General features: G+C 43.2%; 1 protein-coding gene across 1 annotated transcript in view; it reads left to right on the top strand.

Annotated features, from left to right (window-relative positions):
• TRPC1 (transient receptor potential cation channel subfamily C member 1) overlaps positions 1–23,520 on the top strand; it is a 441,909-nt gene that overhangs the window by 62,519 nt on the left and 355,870 nt on the right. The window contains exon 2 of the mRNA XM_085633605.1: positions 6,246–6,400. Within this exon, the coding sequence (XP_085489731.1) occupies positions 6,246–6,400 (155 nt within the window). The remainder of the gene's footprint in view (positions 1–6,245; positions 6,401–23,520) is intronic.

The raw sequence follows: 23,520 nt of genomic DNA, 5'->3' as shown, positions 1-23,520 counted from the left end.
TTGTGACTTTGTCCCGGTCGGTACAACCAAATAACCCCAGTTGTCACTTTGTGCTTTTAAGCACTATTTTTACCTAAATCTTTAAAATGATATATCTCCAGTTGTGCTAATTGGACTTTTGTCATTTGGGTGTCAAATAATGTATTACATTTTACCGAATTGGGCTGGGAGTTACCTTCAGTGGCAAGGGGGGCATTGAGCTCTTTTCAGTTCCCCACACTGCCATGGTTTTCCAGGTGGTGATGGGCATTGAAAAATGGCTGTATGTCTGCCCATGTATATTATATGGGTGGACATACTGTCAGAAAATCTCTGACAGCCCTTAATCTGTGGGGCCGTCGAGGAGTTTGACCACAGCAGAGATGGTGTAGTCTCCTCAGTAGTCAAACTATGGTGTGCCCAAATTTAAATTGAACGGGCAGATCATTGTGTTGGCGGGGACGGAATTCTGTCACCGATGCGATAGAATTCCCTTTCCACCAACATATAAATTGAGCTATTAATCATGAGCATGAAACATGTTAATCTGACAGTATTATGAGCAGAGCTTGTTTAGTTAGTTATGGGCATGCAACTCCTAGGAAGGCATCAACACTTTATCGCTGCTTCAGGTTAAACCGTAATTAATATTGTGGTCTTGTTTCCATTCATCATTCAGATGCCATAATCTAAGCCCTAGATAAGGCAGAATACTCTATAAAGGCCTTAGCCATCTCTTTCCACTTATCTGATAGAGGTCGTCTAAGCAGACTACTTCCTTCTTCGCAGAGCAGGGCCTCTTCGCAGAGCAGGGCCACTTCTACCGCCCTGGCCAATGTTCCACCTCTGTCTGCCACCTATGGTATGTAAGGCATAAATGCGCCTTTCAGGTCATTGCAATTTGTTTTCTATCCAGTACAAAGGCCAGGCCCAATAATGTATTACCTGCCTTTTTGGGCTTGGGGCCATGGAATCCCCCAGCAGACAATTGTCTGGTGTCACAGCTGTCTTACTATCTAAGGTACTCCCAGGTGTCGGGCAATTTGCTCCCAATATGATTATAAAGTGGGGCAGGACTATCTCATATGGAAAAAGAAATCTGTTAGTAATGTCCTAGCTGAGTGTTTGATATCATTGTCGCACCTTGTAGGAAGATGGAGTATTATGTAGTGATGCTGGTTAGACCTCTCTATGCAATACTCTCACATTACCCTAAAGATGGTCCTTGGATTCACAATAATAAATCCTTAGCTCAGTCCTGCTAGGGTAGCAAAAAGCAGTCAGGCTAAATTAGAGGAACATGTGTTAAGCATTTCAGAGTACCAACAGGGACAATAAGTGGGGAATTGGGTCACCCTTTAAATAAGGAAACAAGGGAGCTGTCATCAATTCTATTCTATCTATCTATAGTGTTCTGAAGTGTATTAATTATTGTTTGATAAGAATGTATTTCATTTATTTCATTCACTATTATATAAACATGAGTCTGTCTTTACCTGTTAGGGCCTCTTCCATCACATGAATTGCAAAATAGAACCTATTGAAAAGTAACTGCAGTAGTAATGTTTCTCCAACATGCTATAATCTCAATTTTCGTGGTTTCTTATGCTCATTCATTATTGCTCCTGGCCGCAATATTTATATCTCCCAAGTGCCCTTTACTACCTACTTGTCTCTTCATTGCGGTCTTGTGTACTAGGATGCTACTAGCCTGTTCAAGATCACCTCCATCACTTCAAGGTCATCTGTTAATTGTTCATCGTGTGTATTGCACTTCATTTGTTCTTCGTCTGATGTTGCAGATTCAATCATGTCCCCAACCAGGCCTGCAGTCTTGGCATCCATGGTCATAACCACATTATTGCTTTTCTTCTCTTTAGAAGTATTGTTAGACCTGCCCTCTTGGCCCCTGTGATCATATTCACTGTGTTGCTGTACTTCTCTTTGGAAGTATTGTTCCCAAGATGATAAACTTATATGTCCTCTTTCCCCTGTTATGTGCCCAGGTTAGGCCCATGTTGCGAAGAAGCTCCTTTCTTACATTGTCCTCTTTTTCACAATAACATTTTGTCTGTGACCTTTTACACATATTTGCGTGTGCGACAAATGTTGGATTAGTATCTCTGAAACTACTTTGTTTACACATCTAGTTTTGCATAACATTATCACAATGCCTCGAACACCATGTACGAGGCCTCTTTACGCACTATGTACAAATGTCGTGGGGCGATAGGGCTATCTACATATCCATAACATTGCTAATCTATACGTACAACACAAGGCTGCTTTCTATTATAAATGATGAGCATCCCAAAAGATTAGCAGAGGAGGCACTTCAGTTGACACAGAGGGACTCTGCATGCTGTGACTTCGTCACAGAGCAGTGTCATGACATCTCAGTGAGGAGGTGTTCAGTTCATGACCAAGACAGACTCTTACATTCTCTCCTGCCAGTTAATGGGACTTGATCGTCCCTTGGGTGGATTCTTGGCTTTACACATACACACAAACTAGGAACATGCAGAGTAGGGTTTGCATAGTAGCAGTACGCCTGATTACTGCCTTGTTTATATGCTAGCATGGAGACACTGCTTTAGCACCATGGGAGAACTATATCTACTATTTACGCTTTTGGTCCTTGTAATCACTTTCATTTGCTCCTGTCTACAGATTATCACAGCACATGTATTCTATACAAGAAGAACATTGGTTCAATAAATATATTGAAAATGTCCAATTGTGAATTCTTTGTATGTCTCTTAGAGCAAGTAAGCACGAGTGACTGAGCAAGAGGTTCTGATCTGTTTCCACGATCCCTGAGGGGTCAAGGTTGTCATGTTCAGTGTTTGCCAAGAAGCCATTCGCTCCCTGCTAAGGTTAGCGGGGCGTATGGTGGCACTGTGAGCTAGCTGGTCTAGGCCAACATATCCTGCGGAGTGCCTGGAATCAGTCTAGGCACCTCACACAAAGTTTATGTTGTCCAACAAACACCAGGTCCTATGGATTAGTGGGAACTACACAACACCCCTTTTGGGCAATGGCAGTATTTCCAGTAGTCTTAACAGTTCTCTCAGAAATACTCCAGTGAAGAGATGCAACACCTCCAGCATGTTCAATTAGCATCTCTCTACAGTTCTACAAGGCCACACCATGTGTATAAAGCCACCCTCTGAGTTTCCACATCAAGGGAATAGAGCTGTTTCCGGTTAAATCTTCTCTAACTTGAGTGGGATCAGATTAAAAATTAAAGTGTACTAGCTTAAACCGTGCACTTCCTGATATTTTCTTTACCTGAAGGCAAGCTCCATCTTGATCCTTATCAATCAGCGGGCCCCTTACAATCGGCCTCCTACTTTTATCTAGCATTGAATTTTACCACTATTTTGTCAGATTTAAGAGCATTCTCTAGGGCTGATACCGGTATCCCCCTATGGACTACGTCCTGCATGTGTAACAGCGTCTCTGTGACACATGGGGTCCCCAGGTACGCACGCTGTAGATTCCTTGCTGTTCTTGCGGCCAGCATTGCATATTGGCGATCCTGACCAGATGCCTCTCCCAAGGCTTTCTGAACTTCTTCAATGGTGATGAAAAAGTGACCTGGATATATATTGACCATTGTCTCACAACACTTTTGCTTCCGTCTCACAAATGCCATATCTCTACTGATCATTGGAGATGGTCTAAGGCTCCCATGCAAACGGCACCCTTTTCATTACTTTCCTTATTGCACACGCACAAACCTCCATACTTGTATAATTAGGTAAGTTAATTCCTGTGGGATGTTTCTTTCTTTCATGAATAGTACCCTCAAGTGGAGTTGCCGATGTGTCCCTTCGCTTAACTTGTCTTTCAATTCCCTTCATTGTCCAGCCACCAAACAGCAAGTTGTAGCTGTGAAGCTTAATAATACAATTTCAGGTCAGTCAATTCCAGGCCTCGTTTTCCCCAGCCTTGTTTTAGTGTTTAAGCTTTATCTTGCTTCGGTTCCAGTCGTGGCTCGCATGATTCATGGGTTGGGGGAGGGCGTGTTGGGGGAAGGGGGTTGCGCGGGGTTCGCAGAGGGGAAGGGGGGTTAAAAAAAAAAAAAAACGTATCTTACCAGGTCCCGCGCCGCCTCCGCTCCTGGCCGGTCCTGCGCCCGTGTTTTCCTGCTGCAGGAAGCAGGCATCCTCCCTCCCCTCCCCTATGCCAATTACAAAGCTGCAATGGCAGCGTTGTGATTGGTGCGGACAGTGCCCAGCCGGGCACCTGTAGGACTGTGGAGAGGCTATTTTCTCTATGTAGGCTGCATGCGGCTTACATAGAGAAAATGTAGAGTGTGTCAGTCAGGGCCCACAATAGTGGGCAAGCCACTCCTCCCTGACCCTCCCACCCGCCGGCCCCAACCAGGCATACCCTCCCAACCACCCCCAACCAGGCATTCTCTGCCTTCTGCTTTCTCACAGTACGAGAAGCAGAAACATAAAATGGTATGTAAAATACCATTTTATTGGGGCGACGCTCCTCCGCCCTAATGGAGGAGCCACCCCTGTTCGGTTCCTGGCTCATACAGGTTCAGGAGCTTAGCCACTTCCCTAAACAATGTCAAGGGCAACTATCCCAAAGAGTTTTGTATGACATACAGACATCTAGATAAAAGCACAAGTTTTGCTAGTCATATTCATCCCATAATCGAGAGCAGTAGTGTATTCTAGAACTGCAGTGAGCCTCAGGGGCTGACAGCGCTCTACGTTAAATCTGTACCGCTTCTCATAAGTGTGTGCCACCTGTAACTCAAGATATCTAAACTTCTCTGTTTCCCACGCATCCCAGGATAAAATTCATGTGACAATTTAACTAGCTCACCCAGCTGGAAAACTGTTGATTTTTTCCATTGGACCGGGATTGATTCTTCAGGCTGACATAAATAGATTATAGTTTTGTGAGCATTTATGGTTAGTGCATGTGTGGTTATACCTACTACTATTCCCACTTCCGTTAGCGCCCGTGGTAGTCTGCACCCCAGCGGCACCACAACCATTGCAAACAATAAAGGCAGAAGCGGGCATCCATTTATTGTTCCTCTCTAATACTATTCCACCTTTTGGCTCTGCTCGAATCCTATTTTCATTAGCACCCACAGCATATACCTTTGTGCCAACTGCCTTTTCAATATCAATTACAACCAGAGTGTAGTGCTCCTCTGCCTCTTCTGGGGAGTGCATCACAAGTCTTCTCAGGTTAATAATGAGGCCTCTGTGCAGTAGGAAGCCACATTGGTAAGGCTGTATGAGGTGTTCCACACATTGTGGTGCCTGTTATCCAAGGTCTCATTTAGTATATTGAAGTCTGTATTTACCATAGACAGTGGTCGATAAGATTCTCAATAAGACTCATATTTGACTTCAGTTTGGTGGGCCTCAAAAGATAGTTTTCTTGTGCAGCTACCATTACAAGTCATGGGTGCAAAAACATGTAAATAAAAATCTAAAAACCACATGAGGAGGCGGGGTGGGCACACCCAGACACCAAGGCATATATAGCAGGACCCCAAAAGTGAACCCCTAATTTTAAAATAAAAAAAATATGGATTGCATTGTGATATATCATGAGCTATAATGCACTTGTAACATGGGAGACTGGACATTCGCCACATTTTTTGAGTATTCCATCCACCAAAGTCTAAATAGGATTTCTAATTCTCTTCAGCATGGCAACATTTTTTAGTGCATGTACAAGATCATTTCAAGAATTTAGCACTATGTAATCTTGAGTGCTTTAGCTATTGAAGCTGGGTGAGCAAGGTACTATTGGTGCAACTTTCTATAGAGGATGAGGATTGTGTCTCCTGTGGCTGAGAGCTCGATATGTGCATAATTATGTAGCTTCCCTAACTGTATATTTAGGCAGCCATTGGATTCAGCAGCAGTCCACACTCCAATGACTTTACGTTTCTTTCACTAGGCATTATGGTGGGCTGGGGGAGACTATGTGCAGGCTGAGTATTATATCAATACTGGAGTGAGTCAGGTGTATCTGTGTGAAATGTCACCTTCAAAGTTACATATTTGGTATGCATACCTTGTTCCAAAAAAATGTTAAATGTGCAAAGCATATTGCATTAATCTTGGCTTACATCTCTTGCATTAGTTGAATTGTGCTGGTACACCCTAACCAGTGCAAGTACAACACTCACACTCTTGCAAAAAGACTTAATGATCATGGACATATAATAATATTCTCAATTCAATTTTCGCTAACATTTGTTGTTGTTGCTTTTTAAGGTGACTATTACATGGTCAAAAAACTCTTGGAAGAAAACTGCTCAGGTGAAATGAACATAAACTCTGTTGATGTGCTTGGGAGAAACGCCATCACCATAGCTATTGAGAATGAGAACTTGGATATCCTGCAGGTCCTATTGGACTATGGTTGCCAGGTACGGATTCTAACCGCTATCTTTTGTCTTTTCACATTGTTCATAAGTACCAATTAACCTATGAGATTTCGTTTTTTTTTCATTTGTCCCTTTTAATATTCTTTAGGTTTTTTCATTGTTATCATAAATCTTTACGTTCATTGACTAATGCATGAACTTTAAATTTTACAAAGGCGTAAGGTTTATCATGGTTTAATAAATGTTATTTTTAAAAACTATGTTTGTCTCCTATGGATATTTATGTTTTCTGGTTCACTTTACAGTGCTTTTCAAAAACTTGTTTTTACTGTCATTGCTGCCATTTTGTTTCTGTTCTGAAGCTATTTTCCAACATGGGAAGTCTTCCTTTCTGTACTAAATGGATGTCTTCATTAGTAATTACATATCACCTGCCTATCAAACCTCAATTGTTTATACTTCTGAATATCGGTAGAAAACAACCCGTGGTGGCCACTAATACATATGTGACAGGGCACTTTGTGCATCACTGTTGAATTAGATTTAAAAGATAGACACAGCCCCACCCCTGTTTTGCTTGCTAATGGATGGCGCTGCCATTTTGACACTAAAATAACTGTTAATATGATTGCCACAGAATGACATTTGTTCTTATAATTAGGTATGTTTTATCACAAGAGATTACAGTCTAGGCCTAGTTTCTCTTTGCTGTGCCCGGTGACTTATTACGTAGCTCATCCAATTGTTGAGAATTGTTTAGAATGGAAGTTAAGAAGAATTGGGTTGACCGCACAATACAAGATTTATTCATGTGATGCCAAATTTCCGAATTACAAATACAGCTATATTTCAAGATGGGAGTTAGCTGTGGCCTCCTTTCCCATTTGCTTACTGATTGCCGTATACATTTTGCTAGCTCAATCTTTTGGGTACTGATTGGTGTTTGCCCTTAAGCCCTCATTGGCGGAACAGGATGTTTTCTTGTTTTGATAGCATGTTGATGTGCAACACTATATACGTCTAGAATTAGGGACATATGATCTATTTCTTCTCTATATATTTTGGTATACCAATCTGTGCCTCTTTGTATGTGGACTGGTCTTTGACTTGCTTTCAGATTGTCTGCACTTCAATAAAAATGCAAGAGGAGAAATCAGCTCTGTAGACATGCTTCTAAGGAAAACTAAATGTGTTTTCAACCATCCCTCAGGCTCTCAATTGCTAAGTGGAATAGAGCTCAGTCCCAAGAAACACTTCAGACCACGGTCACTGCCCTAGCAAAATGTTTCCTATTCCCCAGACAAACTTTGCAATGAAATATAGTTTGCACATCTCCTTCATTGGATGAAAGACTGTGAGCTCAGTATTAAAAGAACAGGCAAAGGGCTGGTCAAATACTTTCAGATAATCTGTTGCTACTCTCTGCCTAATCGCTTCTCCTGAAATGGTATGTACTGACCCAAGTTCCCAAGGAAGAATGGCAGAGAAGCACACAGCGAGACAAAGTAGCATGGAGACGGCAGGAGAGGGGCGGTCAGAGAAGAACACAAGGGAGACAGCTAGAAAATGCACACACTCTCATAGACCACTTAACTAAAAAGAAAATAGTAGCACTGAAAAAAAACCACGAGCCGTGTAAGGACACAGTAATGTGTCCATGCTCACAGCAAGGGACAAACTAAAGAGGCAGAAATGAAGCTCATATAAGCCATCAAATAAGAAACAAGCAAATGAGGGTCACAATGAGAATAACCAATGGAAAACAGTGGATGGGCTCTAAGCCCACTGTAAGCTAACAAAATGTCGTACAACAGAGAGTGCATGTGGTGTGTTGGACAAGACCGTGTTGTTGTGAGCAGAGATCCATTTTCTGAAAGGTCCAGTGTTCTCATACAGCAAGAACCATGTGTATAAGGCACTCAACGTGATCTTTTAGGTGCAGCATCAAGTTATGGTGCAATCTTTAAACGTCATGTTCCATTTCTTGATGGTCTCCAAATCGTTTACAGATGCAGTGTGCTCGGTTAGTGTGGCTAGGATGTAGTATAGGTTAGTATCTGTAGCATGCATACAATGGGACCCCACACACAGCACCATTTAAAAAAAAATCCCAATGTCCGCAATGCAGCACCAATTAATGCAGAGAAAGCCTATAGTAATGGTGCACCATTCATTGCAGACATGGAGTTTTCCAGCAATATCAAACACAATTAAATCCCCAGAACAAATTATTAGCTGCCTGCATGGGTATTCGCATGGAGCCCCTTCTGCTGTGCTAGTATTACACAGGCAGCAATATCTAACCTATCCTAAGAAAAACTTAAAAATGCCTTTGGCCAAACATACTAGAATAGCTCAGAAAATAAAGTAAAGTAATAACAGAAGTAAAGAAAAAATGTAGCAAGATGTATAATGAAATCCCCACCCAGGTGAATACAACACGTACTGGACTAACATCATACTTATATTTTTCCTAAACAGTTTCCATTCACAAAAGTTGTATTTCACTGTTGAAGCCAATCCATACTTATAACAAAATGTTCGCACAGCAAAATTGCATCTTAGGCGGAATTCTAAATTTATCAATGCCCACAGTGTTTCACACGTTTTAAAATCTGATATATTCTATTTATATGCGCCTCTTAGTTTGGGACTCTCATAAAATTGTTTCTTTTTTGTTCTTGCAGAAGCTACACAATACTAACAGAAACAGAACTTGCACTCGCACACAGGAGACCAGTTTTAACAGAGTTACTACCTTGTACTAAAAGATCAGTCGGCACATGTGGGCACATGCATCAACCATTTTTGCGAGCGCAAACGGTGCGATTCGCAAAAATCGGCCTTTTGCGCCCGCAAAAAGAGTATTTCCGATGCATGAAGGGTCAAGGCACTCACAATTTGAGAATTCTCAATTAATTGCGAGTTCTCAAATTGCGATTGCATTTAAGGAATCGCAAATTGAGATTCCTTAAATGCAATGCATTAAAGTAAAATAATTAGCGATTTCGCTGATAGGGGGCCCAAATTACCATGAAGTTGAACTTCATGGTAATTTGCAAAAACTTTGAAAAATGCACAAAAGTGCATTTTTCAAAGTGGTAGGTTACACACACACATGTCCTTTGGACATGTGTTTGCGCAACATTTGTACACAGATCGATTTCAGGGGTGCAACAGGGTGTCGTTTTGACACCCTTGCACCCTTGAAATTGCATTCTCAATTTGCGATTCTCTAATTGAGAATCGCAAATTGAGAACTTCCTCCCATTCATTCCTATGGGCCTCTAGGCCCATAGGAATGAATGGGGAGGTATTCCTTAATTGCGACTCGCAATTTGCGACTCGCAATTAAGAAATATTTAGAAATCGCTATTTTGTAAGTGATTTCTACATGCATAGGCTTTTGCGATTCCTTATTAGCGAATCCTTATTTTTCGCTAATAAGGAATCGCAAATGGCATTTTTGATGCATGTGCTAGATGGTGATTTCAATTTTTCAGGCTGCAGTATTCACCTGGAGTTGCTGCGTTAGTTCTGGGGCCCTTCATATGGGGACACTAAGCTCACTGGTGTGTAGGATATTTCCAAAAGAGTCTTTGTACAGCCTTCTTCTCTGTTAACCCTCAATCAACTTCATCCGGAGACAAATTCGTCTTGATCTTCTTATCTTATAAACAACTCTCACGATTTTTATGATCGTAAGTCGAATGTGAAAGTCACAGAAAATGTCACAGTGAGGAGTGAAGTAAATACCAGTAAAGTGTGATAAATATAAGCCAATCGAAAGTTACAGAAAGTGTAGTGGTGTTTAATTATTCACAACAAAACATATTATAAATATGTTAGGATTTTTTCTACCGTATGCCAGTCCATGCTTCACACAATAGTCCATTTTTTAGCATCATTACCAGGCAGAGCCAAGTATTTTCTTGTTTGCTTTCTGAGCTTCTTCCATCTTCAGTGCATCCTGCCTTCCATCTGTTAGATAACTCTGACTTCTTCCTGAAGAAAAAAAAAATGTTTTATGCATAATTAGCTTGAAGCTAATTCTCAGAGCTAGAGAAATGTAAATTAAATGTGCAAATAGTCAAGTGCCAGTCCTGATTCCCCTGGTTTTCCTTCCCCCCTGCCTCTGGCGTTTCACCCGTCATTTTCACCTGGTGTCTCCTCGTAAAAACATATGTACAGTGTATTTGTGTGTCCTGTTATTCCGATGTGGCCAGTGTAGCATATGATGTAATAGCCCTATTAATATCAGTATGTTATAAAGCTGTTTCCCATGATATTGTCCTTTTCTTATTTCCACTACTTAGTGAGTGTGTGGAAACTCACGCTCATGGTGGAATCTTGACAAGGGGTTTTGATGGTTGGGGAGCGGGTAGCTTTTATTCTATGGGAAGACGTTATGTGGTGTGGAAGAAACCTGAGTCCACCCATCTTGCCTCTTGCTGTTACTACACAGAAAATTTGACAATGGGGATGGCAAAATTGTACTTGAATACATACGAGCATTCAATCAGATACTAGTAAGGTTGTGTACATTAAACCATACCTTGTGTTTCTTCGTATCAGGCGATCAACGTTGGCCTGCCTTCCCTGTGGAGCCACTGGCAACAGCACTGCTTGAGGTGCCATCCACCAAAGCGTTTGCTCCAAGTTGTCGCTCGACGTTTGCGTCACAAAAAATAACTTAGCCTTGATCTCATGCTTCACAACACTAACAAGCAAGCGCCAGCATATTGTGGGCTTTTCCATTCGAATCCGGTTGCCACCCAGATCTGCTCACATTGAAAGACATTTGCTGCTCCTACCTCGGGGTCACCGCAGAGGCACTGGGAATTCTTTAAAAATTCGCCCACATTGAGTGCTATTGCCGCACCTTCCCCTACTTTACCCCAGTGTCGCCAGGCATTCTACAATATTACAGTTTTAAATAGCAAGCTATATGAGGAATGTGAATACATGAATTGAAAGAACTATCTTACCTTGTAAAGGCAGTAAAAAGTCTATTAATCAGTAAATTATAATGGCTGAAGTAATGAATGCCATTTCTATGCCCACAAAATAATTGGATGTACCAGGAGTACCTAGTAAACGGTGGGGAAATAGATGAAACGTTTTGAGATGCATTTAGGAACTATTGATGGGTTGGAATAAAGCTCTGATAAAAAAAAGCACTTTTGTACAATAGTCTTGGAATGGAGGGAAGGCATATATTCGATGATGTAGGTCCAGCAGAAAAAAACAAAAAGAGAAGAATTCTTAAATGTATACACGGAAGCAAAGAAAAGAATGGGGGAGCTCTTTGACACAATAAGCATCATAGTGGAAAGACATCATTTTTATTATCGATACCAAGCACATGGAGAATCTGTTGAGGCCTATGCTGCTACGTTTCGCATACTTGAGTCATCATGTGCCTTCCAAAACCTGGACAAAATGATTTGGGATCAATTAGTGATGTGCACAACGAGTACTAAAAAACAGGTAAATATGTTATGCCATAAGAACCCTACATTAAATAAAGTTATAAGTACCATTAAGAGTTCTGAACGTTCTGCAAAGGGTATCATAATGTTACCAAAGCCCGAAGCTATGTCTAGTGAAATCAATTTAGTACGCACGGCAAAAAGAGACATTGATGATATTCAATGTACAAGGGGCAAAAAAGATTTACTCATGCAAAAATGAAGTGAGTTTATGAAAACAGAATGTTACCATTGTGGATCAACCAACCATATGGCTTCTTACAGAAACTGACCAGCATTGGGAAAAGAATGTAGAAAATGTGGTAGAAAATGTCATTTTTCTAAGGTGTGTCAGTCAGGGTCACGCTTTAAGAAGGTCTTGACAGTACAAGATGAACACATTAAACATAATGATTTAGGAGAACATCTAGAAGACTTGATACTTATGGTAAATCTGACGAATGAGTTGGATCACCGTGATCAGCCAAGGTGCACTGCACAAATAAATTGTGACCCATTGGAAATTTTAGTAAAAACAACATGGAAGTCAACTGATTGCTTTTGCATCACGAAAATGTAAAGATCCTGAACTGAAATATTCTGTAATTGAGAGAGGATCAGTGGCTTGTGTGTGGGCAGTGGCCAAATTTGAAACGTTTTATAGGGTAAACATTTTCTTATTCGCACTGACTACAAACCGTTAGTAAGTATATTGAGCAAATGCAGTACTGATAAGGTGTCTCCACGTATTACAACACTAGCATGCAAACTACATGAATTTGTATTTTACATCGAATATTTGCAAGGAAAGTCTAATGTTACAGCACACTATTTGTCATGCATGTCCTGCAGTGATGATGATGAAGATGATATGGATGACATGAATGACGATATGGCTGTCTCTTACTTGTGATATGAATTTGAAAATATGAGTGTTGTGAGTAAACGGCAGTGTCTAGAAGCTATTTGCAATGATGTAGAGTATCCTTGTGTTCCAGATTACATTGTTAAAGGATGGCCAAAAGAAAAGCAGTTGGAAAATGCTTTTAAACCATATTGGAAAATGAATGATGAGTTAACACTTATAGAAACCATCATTATGAGAAATGATAAGCTAGTACCACCTTCAGATATCAAAGACCAACTCCTCAGATTAGCCCATGAGGGACATATAGGAATAACAGGAACAAAGAAAAGATTAAGGTCCGGGTATTGGTGGCCTTACATGGACTGTGATATTGAGAGGTTAGACCAGAATTGTTATATATGTGAGGATGCTGACAAATATATTTGTACACAGTCATCTCCCTTAACTCCGATACCCCTATCTGATGTCCATGGAAAAAAGTAGGGATATATTTTATTGATCCAATGCACAAATTACCAATTGATGTGAGCTTTGCAATAGTTTGTATTGATTACTACAGTAAATGCCTTAAATTAGAGTTTATGGATAATTCCACTACAAACAATTTGATGAAATTTCTTAAAACAGTTTTTGCCAGGGAACTGGTTAGTGAGAGATAGTGGATCACAATTTTTGTCAATTGGAATAAACATTTTTAAAGGGTTCTGGGATCAACCCTTGTCAATAATCCATATATTATCCCTAAGGGAATGTTCATGTTGAATGCGCAAATCGTATTAGTAATGAAACTGTTGAATTGACTTTGAAAAAAAAAGTACTGGTGAGAGAAGCATTGCTTGACCGTCTATTGTGGGTAATATACCGCCAAGGAACTTCGTACCCTTCTTTTTTGTAGACATATTGATGGAGCTTAGATTTCACCTATAAAATGTATGCATTATTATATGACAAAAAGCTGCAGAAATGAGTTCTAAAATGGCACGCAGATTGTGGCGCAAGCAAGATGAAAACATAGGGCCTGATCAGAATGCTTCAGTTTGGAGGTGCTTTCATGTGAAAACATACTTAATTAGTTGAACAGCCATGTTTATATGTGATTAATCCATATGTAATCTCATTATAGAATGCACATTCATTTAGAAAATGTATTTGTACTTTCAAAATGGCATCATGTATTTTTGCAAGAGTAGAAATGTGCTGAATTGTGTTTCACAGTGTAGAAAACCACGTGATTTTAGTTTGCTTTAGTGGACTCAGTTTTCTGTAGTTTTAATTTTTATTTTTTTTGCCCTTGGACACTCAGAATGGAATGTACTCCTCTTTGCTATCAACTTTGAATGAAAGGGCTCTGTTAAAAAATCCTGCCTACATTTTTCTTCGACCTTTACAATGTTGCATATTTTTGTAGCCTGTTTAAAGGTGGAGAGAAGAACACACTTTTTTTTCATAAATCACAAGACTGAAATTTGAACAGGAACAAGCCTGATTAATGACGTATCCAGTGAGCCCATGGGGAGATGATGTGTCTTGAAGTTCTGATTGGACCAGCTATGAGGACTGAGCACGTGAACTTTTACTTGAAATATGGCTTACAAGTGGAAGGAGTGCTTTTGCCTTGCATTGATCCTCTTTTATCATTTTTTCTGAGGGCCATGCCCAGTTTCTGTGCTGGACACAGAGACAGGGAGGGGGCTGCATTCTGTGGGGGCTATGGTGCTGCTTGAGACAGAGACACAGACTAGCACAGAGAAGCAGAGGCAGAGAGAAAGAACTGAAAGGATCAGAACAGATTTCGATTTTAGGTGCTAAACTGCATTTATTTGACTTTATGGGATATTTTTGCCATTATTAATTATTATTAACCTTGTAAGACTTACTCTTTTTCCTTAGAAACTCTTTAAGAGTTTTGACTGACAATTTGCGCCACATTTACCTTCCTATATGTGATGCTTATATGCAGACTGTAATATGTTCTGTATTAATGCTATTTTTCCTATTTGTTTTAATTCTGTAACCTGATTGATATTTGACTAATGAATAAAGAGTCAGAGAACCTTAACTTTTGACTTAAAATAAAACCCTTTAAAATAACTCACCACTCTCATTGCCTCTAATATTGTCTGCATTTAATTTTCATGTATATGTAAAGTCTCCTGTTTGGTGAAACACGGTCATCAAAAGATCCATCATTTTTCACCCTTTACAGCGGTAAACCATAGGTAATGAGGTTTTGAATAGGGAAATTACCAGGTAATTACCGCTGGATCAGTTTTACATATCACACAACCTCACATTTCTTTTGTGTACCAATTTTTATTGATTTTTTTGATGGTACAAACCATAATATCAACACAAAGAGTTGATGGACGGGGCGCTGAAACTTTTAAGACACTCACCCCCAGTCATAGATTAGGATTGAATCCATCATTGTTCTTTAGCTCACTTCTCCACCACAGTTCAGACCCAGCCATATGCAAATAATTTTTGACCCTGTTCCTCATTGGAACAGTCCAGCCTGAACTGCCAGGCCAGGTCTTCCCTGGACCGGAAACAAGTATCCTCGGACCGGTTTTGGTGTAGCACCCCTCATACTCCAGGATAACTTGAATCGAGTGGCAGAGTGAGCAAGGGAGCTACATCTGGGCATACCCTGCCAACTTAGGGTGACCAAAATAAACACAAGGAGATGATGAACGGAGCGATGAAACTTTTCAGACACTCACCCCCAGTCACAGATCTGGGTTGAATCCATAATAGTTCTTTAGCTCACTTCACTACCCCAGTTCAGACCTAGCCATATGCAAATTAGTCTTGACCCTGTTCTTCACATGAACGGTCCAGCCAAAACTGCCAAGCCAGGTCTTACCTGGACCATAAGAAAGCATCCTGGTACCGGTTTCGGGATAACACTCCTCATCAACCAGGCTAGCTTGAAACTATTGGCAAACTGAGCAAGGGACCCACGCCTGGGCATATCCTGCCAACTTAAGGTGAACAGAACAAACACAAGGAAATGATGGATGGAGCGCTGAAAATTTTCAGACACTCACCCCTGTCACCATCCATCCATCATCGTTCTTTAGTCTCACTCCGCCACCCCAGTTCAGACCCAGCCATATTCAAATCAGTCATGACCCTGCTTCTCATAGGAACAGTCCAGCCCGAACTGCCAAACTAAGATCAATTAGCCATCACTCCTTTATTAGCTGCTGGTCAGGCCTCGTCACCTTATCATGGGAAATTCTCTCTTGATCTGAATTAAAAACTGTTGAGATGTGGTTAAACCAGTCCTGTTCAAGGATGTGACTCTGTATGCCGTTAAGGGGATTATCAGTAAAAAAGGCCGGCTTGCAACCTCCCAATTTAATCTATTATTTCTCAGGTTGGCCGCCTTCTCTAGGTCATCCCAGGCCTTAGGTCTAATCTCCTGTCTCCTTTTTAGGTCTCGCCTACGCAGCGTGCATGCATTGCATAGGAAAAATACCTTTAGCCATTGATTCGCCTTTTCAGCCAAAAACGTGCACGTATTGCATTGCTTTCAATGGCAATGCGTGCACGTTTGGCGATTCCCTTGCGGGAGCGAGCTGTGACACCATATGTTTGTAATTAACTTACAAACATATGGTGCCCCTGTTCGCTCCCGCAAGGGAAACAGGCGCAGGCCCCCTCCTCTCTCCCCTCCCCCTGCTGCCCCCTCCTTTAGCGCGAGGCACGCGCGTTTGTTTTTCTCGTTCTTAATTTGTAATGGATCTGCAAGCTTCCCTCAGGCCGGGATTCCCACCCGGCTTTTTTCCTAAAGGAGCTTTTTGCTAATTTTTATTTCTTAAATTATTTTGGTGACTTGCTGAGTGCTCCCCTATATTAACCATCCCAGATTGTTTTGAATGTTGCTATTTAACCAACAATGTCGTGCGTGTGGTCACTTGGGAGGCACGTCTTCCACGAGTGTGGTTCCATTCCAGTTTTGCACTGTACACATTTTGAAGTCCTTGGGCTTTTAAACGTGCGCCTAGCTCCCACGGCCGTTCCCTACCAATTTGTAATGCTGAATGACTAGTGTACTGTAATTCGACGTGGGTGCGTGTTTCCTGTGATAGCTCAGCCGCATCGCTCGCCTTGCCGACGCCGCTGCTTGATTCTGGGCTGCTAAGCAGCCGGCTCTGCATTCACTTCTCACTCGCTTCAAACAAGCGGCGAGGGAGACTACCCCCTCCACTCTTCCAAGAAGGTCGGGTTTCTTTACCTCTTTCTTTGAAGGATGGCGAGCAAAGTCTTGCGCTTTACTACAATAGAGACATGCTCACGGACAAATTGTTTACTGCTCTTGGCTGTCACTGGAAGCATCTCGAGGAGGAAGCTGGCGGCTCCTGCCGCCCTGCGTCAGTGCAGGCAGAGATCAGCGGCTGCAGCGCCTTGAAAGAGAGTGGGGGATACCTCATGCAGAAAGGTGCGAGAAGCACCTGGGCGCACGCCCTCTGCCAGACTTGTGCGATTAAATGAGACTAAAACTGCAACCAACTTTCTACGCTCACGAGGGACAACCATCTGTTTGCGAGCGATTTTAGCGGGACTTCGAAATGCTGAAGTGTACCTCAAGATGCTTAATTAACTGGGAGAGCGCCAGCCATGTACCCCTTCGCTTCAAGGCGCTCAAGCGATGGCTAGGGCTGAAGTACTTGCGAATGTATCTCTCCTCCCCGAGTCACTGGAGTACACCACGCCGTGGGACCCCTTCCAGCGGCCGCTGACAACGGTGCAGCCCTGGAACTTCAGGTTTCTGGCGGCGTTCATGTTCTTGGTCACGGCGCTCTCGCTCTCAGAGACCTTCATTGTGATCCTGGTGACGGCCAGGTTCAAGCAGTTGCGACAGCCGCTAAACTACATCATAGTCAACGAGTGGACATTCTATCTCCTGAGGCGCAGCCGGGAGAACGCTTGCAATTATTTTTAAAAACTTGTTGTGATATTGTGTTTTACTTTTAACTCACCCCCCCTGGGCACTCACTCTTGTTCACCTCGCTCTGGGCATCCCTGTGTAGCCGATATTATCGCTGCCGCGGGCTACATTCTTGACGCCATTTCCCTGATCCCACAGGCCACGCCCACTGCCGTCAGGCCACGCCCCCCGCCGATGGTATTCAAAGCGCGCTGACTACTAGCGCGAGTCAGTGGACATTCTATCTCCTGAGGCGCAGCCGGGAGAACGCTTGCAATTATGTTTAAAAACTTGTTGTGATACTGTGTTTTACTTTTAACTCCCCCCCCCCCCTGGGCACTCACTCTTGTTCACCTCGCTCTGGGCATCCCTGTGTAGCCGATATTATCGCTGCCGCGGGCTACATTCTTGACGCCATTTCCCTGATCCCACAGGCCACGCCCACTGCCGTCAGGCCACGCCCCCCGCCGATGATATTTAAAGCGCGCTGACTACTAGCGCGAGTCAGTGGACATTCTATCTCCTGAGGCGCAGCCGGGAGAACGCTTGCAATTATTTTTAAAAACTTGTTGTGATACTGTGTTTTACTTTTAACTCCCCCCCCCCCCCCGGGCACTCACTCTTGTTCACCTCGCTCTGGGTATCCCCGCGCAGCCGATATTATCGCTGCCGCGGGCTACATTCTTGACGCCATTTCCCTGATCCCACAGGCCACGCCCACTGCCGTCAGGCCACGCCCCGCCTCCCCTTCCGATATATAATGTGCATTTCCCGGCCGCGCAGCGGACGAGCGCAGCGGGCGCGCCGTCAGCGCGCCAAAGGCGCGCCTAAGGCAAGCCCGTCTGCGCCCGTCCGCGACCGGCCGGGACCAGGGGCCACGCACCCTGCTCCTGCTCCTGTCTACACCCCAGCTCAACTGCTGTCCTTTAATTCGATCCAGTCCATCGCCCCTCCCCTGCTTCAGCATATCGCCGCTCTGGGCATCTCTGCCCCTTCGCCCCCTTCGTCTGGTTCTGCTTCTCTTGCCCCCTTGCTATACGCTCCTTCTCCCCCTGCCCCACCTCCCCCTCCTCCACCCACTGTGGCTACTGCCTACCTTCTAAACACTCGATCAGCAGGCAGGCATCAGCTTGAGCTTTTCAATCTACTGGACACTGAAGCCCCTGATTTTCTGTTCCTTACAGAGACTTGGTTCTCAGCCGACTCCCTCCCCGATCTTTTATCCACCCTCCCCGACTCTTACTACGCCCTTCGGGCGGACCGCCCTGATGGTAAAACCGGTGGGGGTGTGGCTATGATCACCCGCTTCAGTGTTCAGTTTCAGCCTCTTCCTCATCCTCCCATGCTTGGCGTTTATTTCTTAGTTGCCCGTTCAGTTAATCTTTTGGTTCCCCTTACAATAGTTCTTGTGTATCGCCCCCCTCAGAACATGCCCTCCTTTGTCCCTGCTTTGCAGGAACTCCTGGCTACGCTTGTGGTCAATAATTCGTCTGTGCTCCTCTTGGGCGACTTTAATTATTGGCCGGGCGACCCCAGAGAAGATCAGTTCTCTAAGGATTTCTCGGCCACTCTTCAGTGCCTTAACTTCCTTCCTCATGTTCACTCCCCTACCCATGTTCATGGTCATATTTTAGATCAAATATGGTCAGCCAGCCGCACTATTCTTTCCCCTACCATTCTCCCATGCACATGGGCCGATCATTCTCTGATCTCCTTCTCCATTGAGCTCGGCGTACCAGAGAAACTCCTCCTACCCAAGAATATTTCTGCTCGTAATTGGAACCGGGTGGATTTTAATTCTCTCCGTGCTTCCCTCACCTCCTCTCCTCCTGATCTCTCTAACTTCCCCCTTGATCTTCAAGTTGACGCCGTGAATCATTGGCTGTCCTCCTCTTGCGACCTGGTTGCCCCTCTCAGAAAAGTCAAGGCCTGTCGCCCCCATGATGCCCAAAAGTGAGTTACGGACAAGCTGAAAACTCTTAAATTGGACCTTAGGCATTCCGAACGCCTCTGGAGGCGCAACTACTGTCCTCTCTTGCGAGCTAAATACAAGTCTCTCTTAGCTAACTACAAGAAGGCTATTCTTTCAGCCAAAACCATCCACTTTTCGGATAAAATCACATCATCCGCCAATAAGCCCAAAGAGATTTTCTCTATAGTTCGCAATTTAGTTGCTTCTGACAGGGCCAACCCTAATCTCATCCCGTCCCAAGCTCGCAGTTCATCCCTGAATGACTTCTTTATAGAGAAGATTGCGAAGATCAACTCCAACATCCCTTCAGCTTCTTCGCCATCTCTTCCCCCTGTCTTTTCTCCACCCTCTTCCTTTCTTGACCAGTTCTCCCCTATCTCTTTGGATTCATTTCTTGCTCTACTCCAGAAAGTGAAGTCAGGCTCTCCAGCTGACTGCGTTCCAGCTCGCATTCTGAGAGAGCTCTTCATTCACTGCCCTGACCCTCCCCTCTCCCTCCTCAATGCCTCTATTTCTTCAGGCCTAGTCCCGAAATTTTTCAAATCGGCCATAGTTTTCCCCATTTTAAAGAAACCTGGGTTAGACCCCTCCCTTCCGTCTAACTTTCGACCCATTTCGCTTCTTCCATACCTAGGGAAGATCTTGGAGAGTCACATCACTTCTTGTCTCTCCACTTTCATTGAGGACAACCATCGTTTGGCCTCCCACCAAGCGGGATTCCGCCCGGCCCACTCTACTGAGTCAGTGGTCCTGTCCGTCCTAGATGAGCTAAAGAGTAAAGCCGATTCCAACCTTCCCCAAGCCTTGGTGCTCCTTGACTTGTCCGCTGCGTTTGACACGGACGATCACTCCATCCTTCTTGGCCGTGTCAGCGCAGCGGGCGTTCGGGGCACTGCCCTCTCTTGGCTCGCCTCCTTTCTTAAAGAACGGACTCAGGCGGTCCATCTCTCTGGCTTTTCTGCCCCCACCCGCTTGGTTTCTTGCGGGGTCCCCCAGGGTTCCTCCCTATCCTCTCTTCTTTTTAATCTTTACATTTATCCCCTTATTCTTTCTCTTCTTGACATGGGGGTCTCCGTATATAATTATGCGGATGACCTCCAGTTGGTCTTTGATCTTTCCTCTCCCTTGGACTCCCTGCCTAAATTCCACTCTACCCTAGTTTTCATCTCCGAGTGGATGAGCACCAACCAACTTAAACTGAATCTGGACAAGACAGAGTTAGTCCTGACTGGCACCACCATTTCCCCTTGGTCTGCCGCCTTTTGGCCTTCCACCTTCGGCCCCTCGCCAGTATCGGCGGCCTCTGCAAAGACCCTGGGCATTAAAGTCAGTCGGGACCTCTCCATGCATGCCCAGATTAGCTTAGTTGTTTCCTCTTGTTTTCTTTCCCTCCGGATTATTCGGAAAGTGTCCCGTTTTTTCCCCCGATGCTCTCAAACTTATTATTTTGGCAATGATTCTCTCCCGTCTCGATTACGGGAATAGCCTCTATGCGGGCATTCCGGCCTACGAACTACGCCGTTTTCAGTCTATTCAGAATCAGGCCGCCCGACTTATTTATCACCTTCCCAAATCCCACCACATCACCCCTGTCCTGAAGTCCCTTCACTGGCTCCCCATTTGCCAGAGATCCCTTTTCAAGCTGGGATGTCTGGCTTTCATGGCCCGTGCCCGCACTGCTCCGGCTTTCATTAACTCTCTCATTAACTCCTACACTCCCAGTCGTGCCCTCCGCTCCTCCAATCAGGCTCTTCTCACTGTCCCTCGCTTCCGCAGATCTAAGACCGGCGGGACTAGATTCTCTGTATTAGCCCCCCGCTTTTGGAACAGTCTTCCACTGTCCATTAGATCTACTCCAGACTACTTACACTTCCGCAAGGCCCTTAAGACCTTCCTGTTTTCCCAAGCGTACTCCTAGTGATTCTCTTATCGGCAGACTTTTATGCTCCTCAGTCCTCTACTCTAGCGCCAGGAAGCCGCTTGGTCACAGTGCGCTCTACCAAGTACTTTTTAACTAACTAACTAACTAACCTTTTGGTGGCCGACTTTCTAGTCTCCCTCATCGGCGGCAGTATCAGCTTCTTGACAAACTCTCAAGGTTACTTCTACCTGGGTCCCTGGACCTGCGTGCTCGAGGGCTTCGCCGTCACTTTCTTTGGTAAGAGTATTTAGTTACATGATGCATGCAGGATCGGCACAAAACCTGCTTGCGGTTTGATGTAATTGGAAAGATATAGTGAAAAAGTATTTTAAAGTTACTTAAGTTGTCAAACGTTTTGGTAACTGCTTTCTCAACGGTTTGAAATAATAATATTATTAGTGATGTTTATATTGACAAGGATTGACATAACCAATAGGTTTGACTTTTGTATGACCTTTGCTTGCAAATGTGTATATACTTAACATCCAGTCACAAATTGGCATACATCATACATCCATGCACATATGCAAAAATAGCATTATGTCAGACCAGCCGAGCACTGCCGCCATTTAAGTGAAACATACTATACAGCTCTATAAAAACACAGTGGGTAGGATTTGACAAACATTTCTAGCGCATGCATTTAGGACACTCCTTGTAACAGTTGGAAAGTATAAAATATATAAATATTTTTTAAAAACACTACTTTCTTACAGAGCACGGTCTTTGCTTATTACAGTTGCTATCCTCAGGCATACAGGTAGGAGGATCTCATGAGTGTAGTAAAAACTTACTCCAGGAAACATTTATTTTCAGGATAAGCTTTCAGCAGCTAGATTGAAAAGCAACACAGTGTGACTTTACTTAGGCACTGAACTTGCTGGGTTGGAGGTTAAGTTACGGCATGGAGAAGTGGAACATAACTTCATGATGCCATGAGGACACAATGAAAGGGGAGTCGCACGTCCTTTTTGATTAATTGTAAAACAAATGTGATTGGTGTACTTACAATGATAAATATTGTTTCAGAGCAAATAAAGTGTTGTATGATCTTTAATTGCTAGAGTATTTGTAAAGTACAGCCACTTCCTTGATGATCACCACATGAATACAACGTGGAATGCTGACATAAATATTACTTTTGCACAATCAGCACACACAATTTTCTTGTTCATAGACATATAACATATAATGTGCATCATATTACAACATAGGTTGCACAAAATTCAATCAAATATTCTTTTTTTCTTTTAAAAAAAACCTCTTTATTAAGATCTTCTTAAAATCAGAATTGTTCAAGTAGCCAGCATATTTCGTCTCTTCACGAAAGACTTCTTCAGGGCTCGATTCATTGTCCAAAGGATGAAGACCTAAAAAACCATGCTTCTTCATATTGGCCATGTCGTCCCAAAAAACATATATGCGCGTTGTAACACAATTCTCTCATCACTGTATCAGCATCTCCCTTATTTTGCTGGTTATCGATCTCTCAAAAGGTGAATCTTTGAATCAGCTGTATACACAAGTTGACGCGGACCGTTAATACAATCGTGATGCCATATAGGCTTTTGAACAAGCCATTTAAGAGAATTTTCAAGAAACAGACAGACATTAATACAAATCTCGGGATTGCCAAACTTCTGCAAGTATATTAGGGCCAAATTACATTTATTACATCCTATATATACCCCTTTAAATAGGATTTAAAAAATGTTTATTCAAATAAGAATAAAAAAAAACAAAAAATACAAAATGAAGCAAACTTTGTGGAGATCTTTCATCACAAGGGCATAAGAGAATGGTGGCTCAGTCAAATTGACCAAGGGAAAAACAAAGCTGCCATCTACTTATTCCTAAACGGAATCTAGTCAGAAGGGGCCTATCCCTAGCACGTAAGGCAAAGTCCAAATATGGCTCTACTCCAGGGGAGATTTTGATATTAACGTACTCCTTGATCTGAATTTTAGTAAACTCCCATGATTCCCACTCCCGTT

Source organism: Triturus cristatus, chromosome 11 (genome assembly GCF_964204655.1).
Source record: "Triturus cristatus chromosome 11, aTriCri1.1, whole genome shotgun sequence".
NCBI lineage: Eukaryota > Metazoa > Chordata > Amphibia > Caudata > Salamandridae > Triturus > Triturus cristatus.
This window is presented reverse-complemented; position numbering and strand designations above follow the sequence as displayed.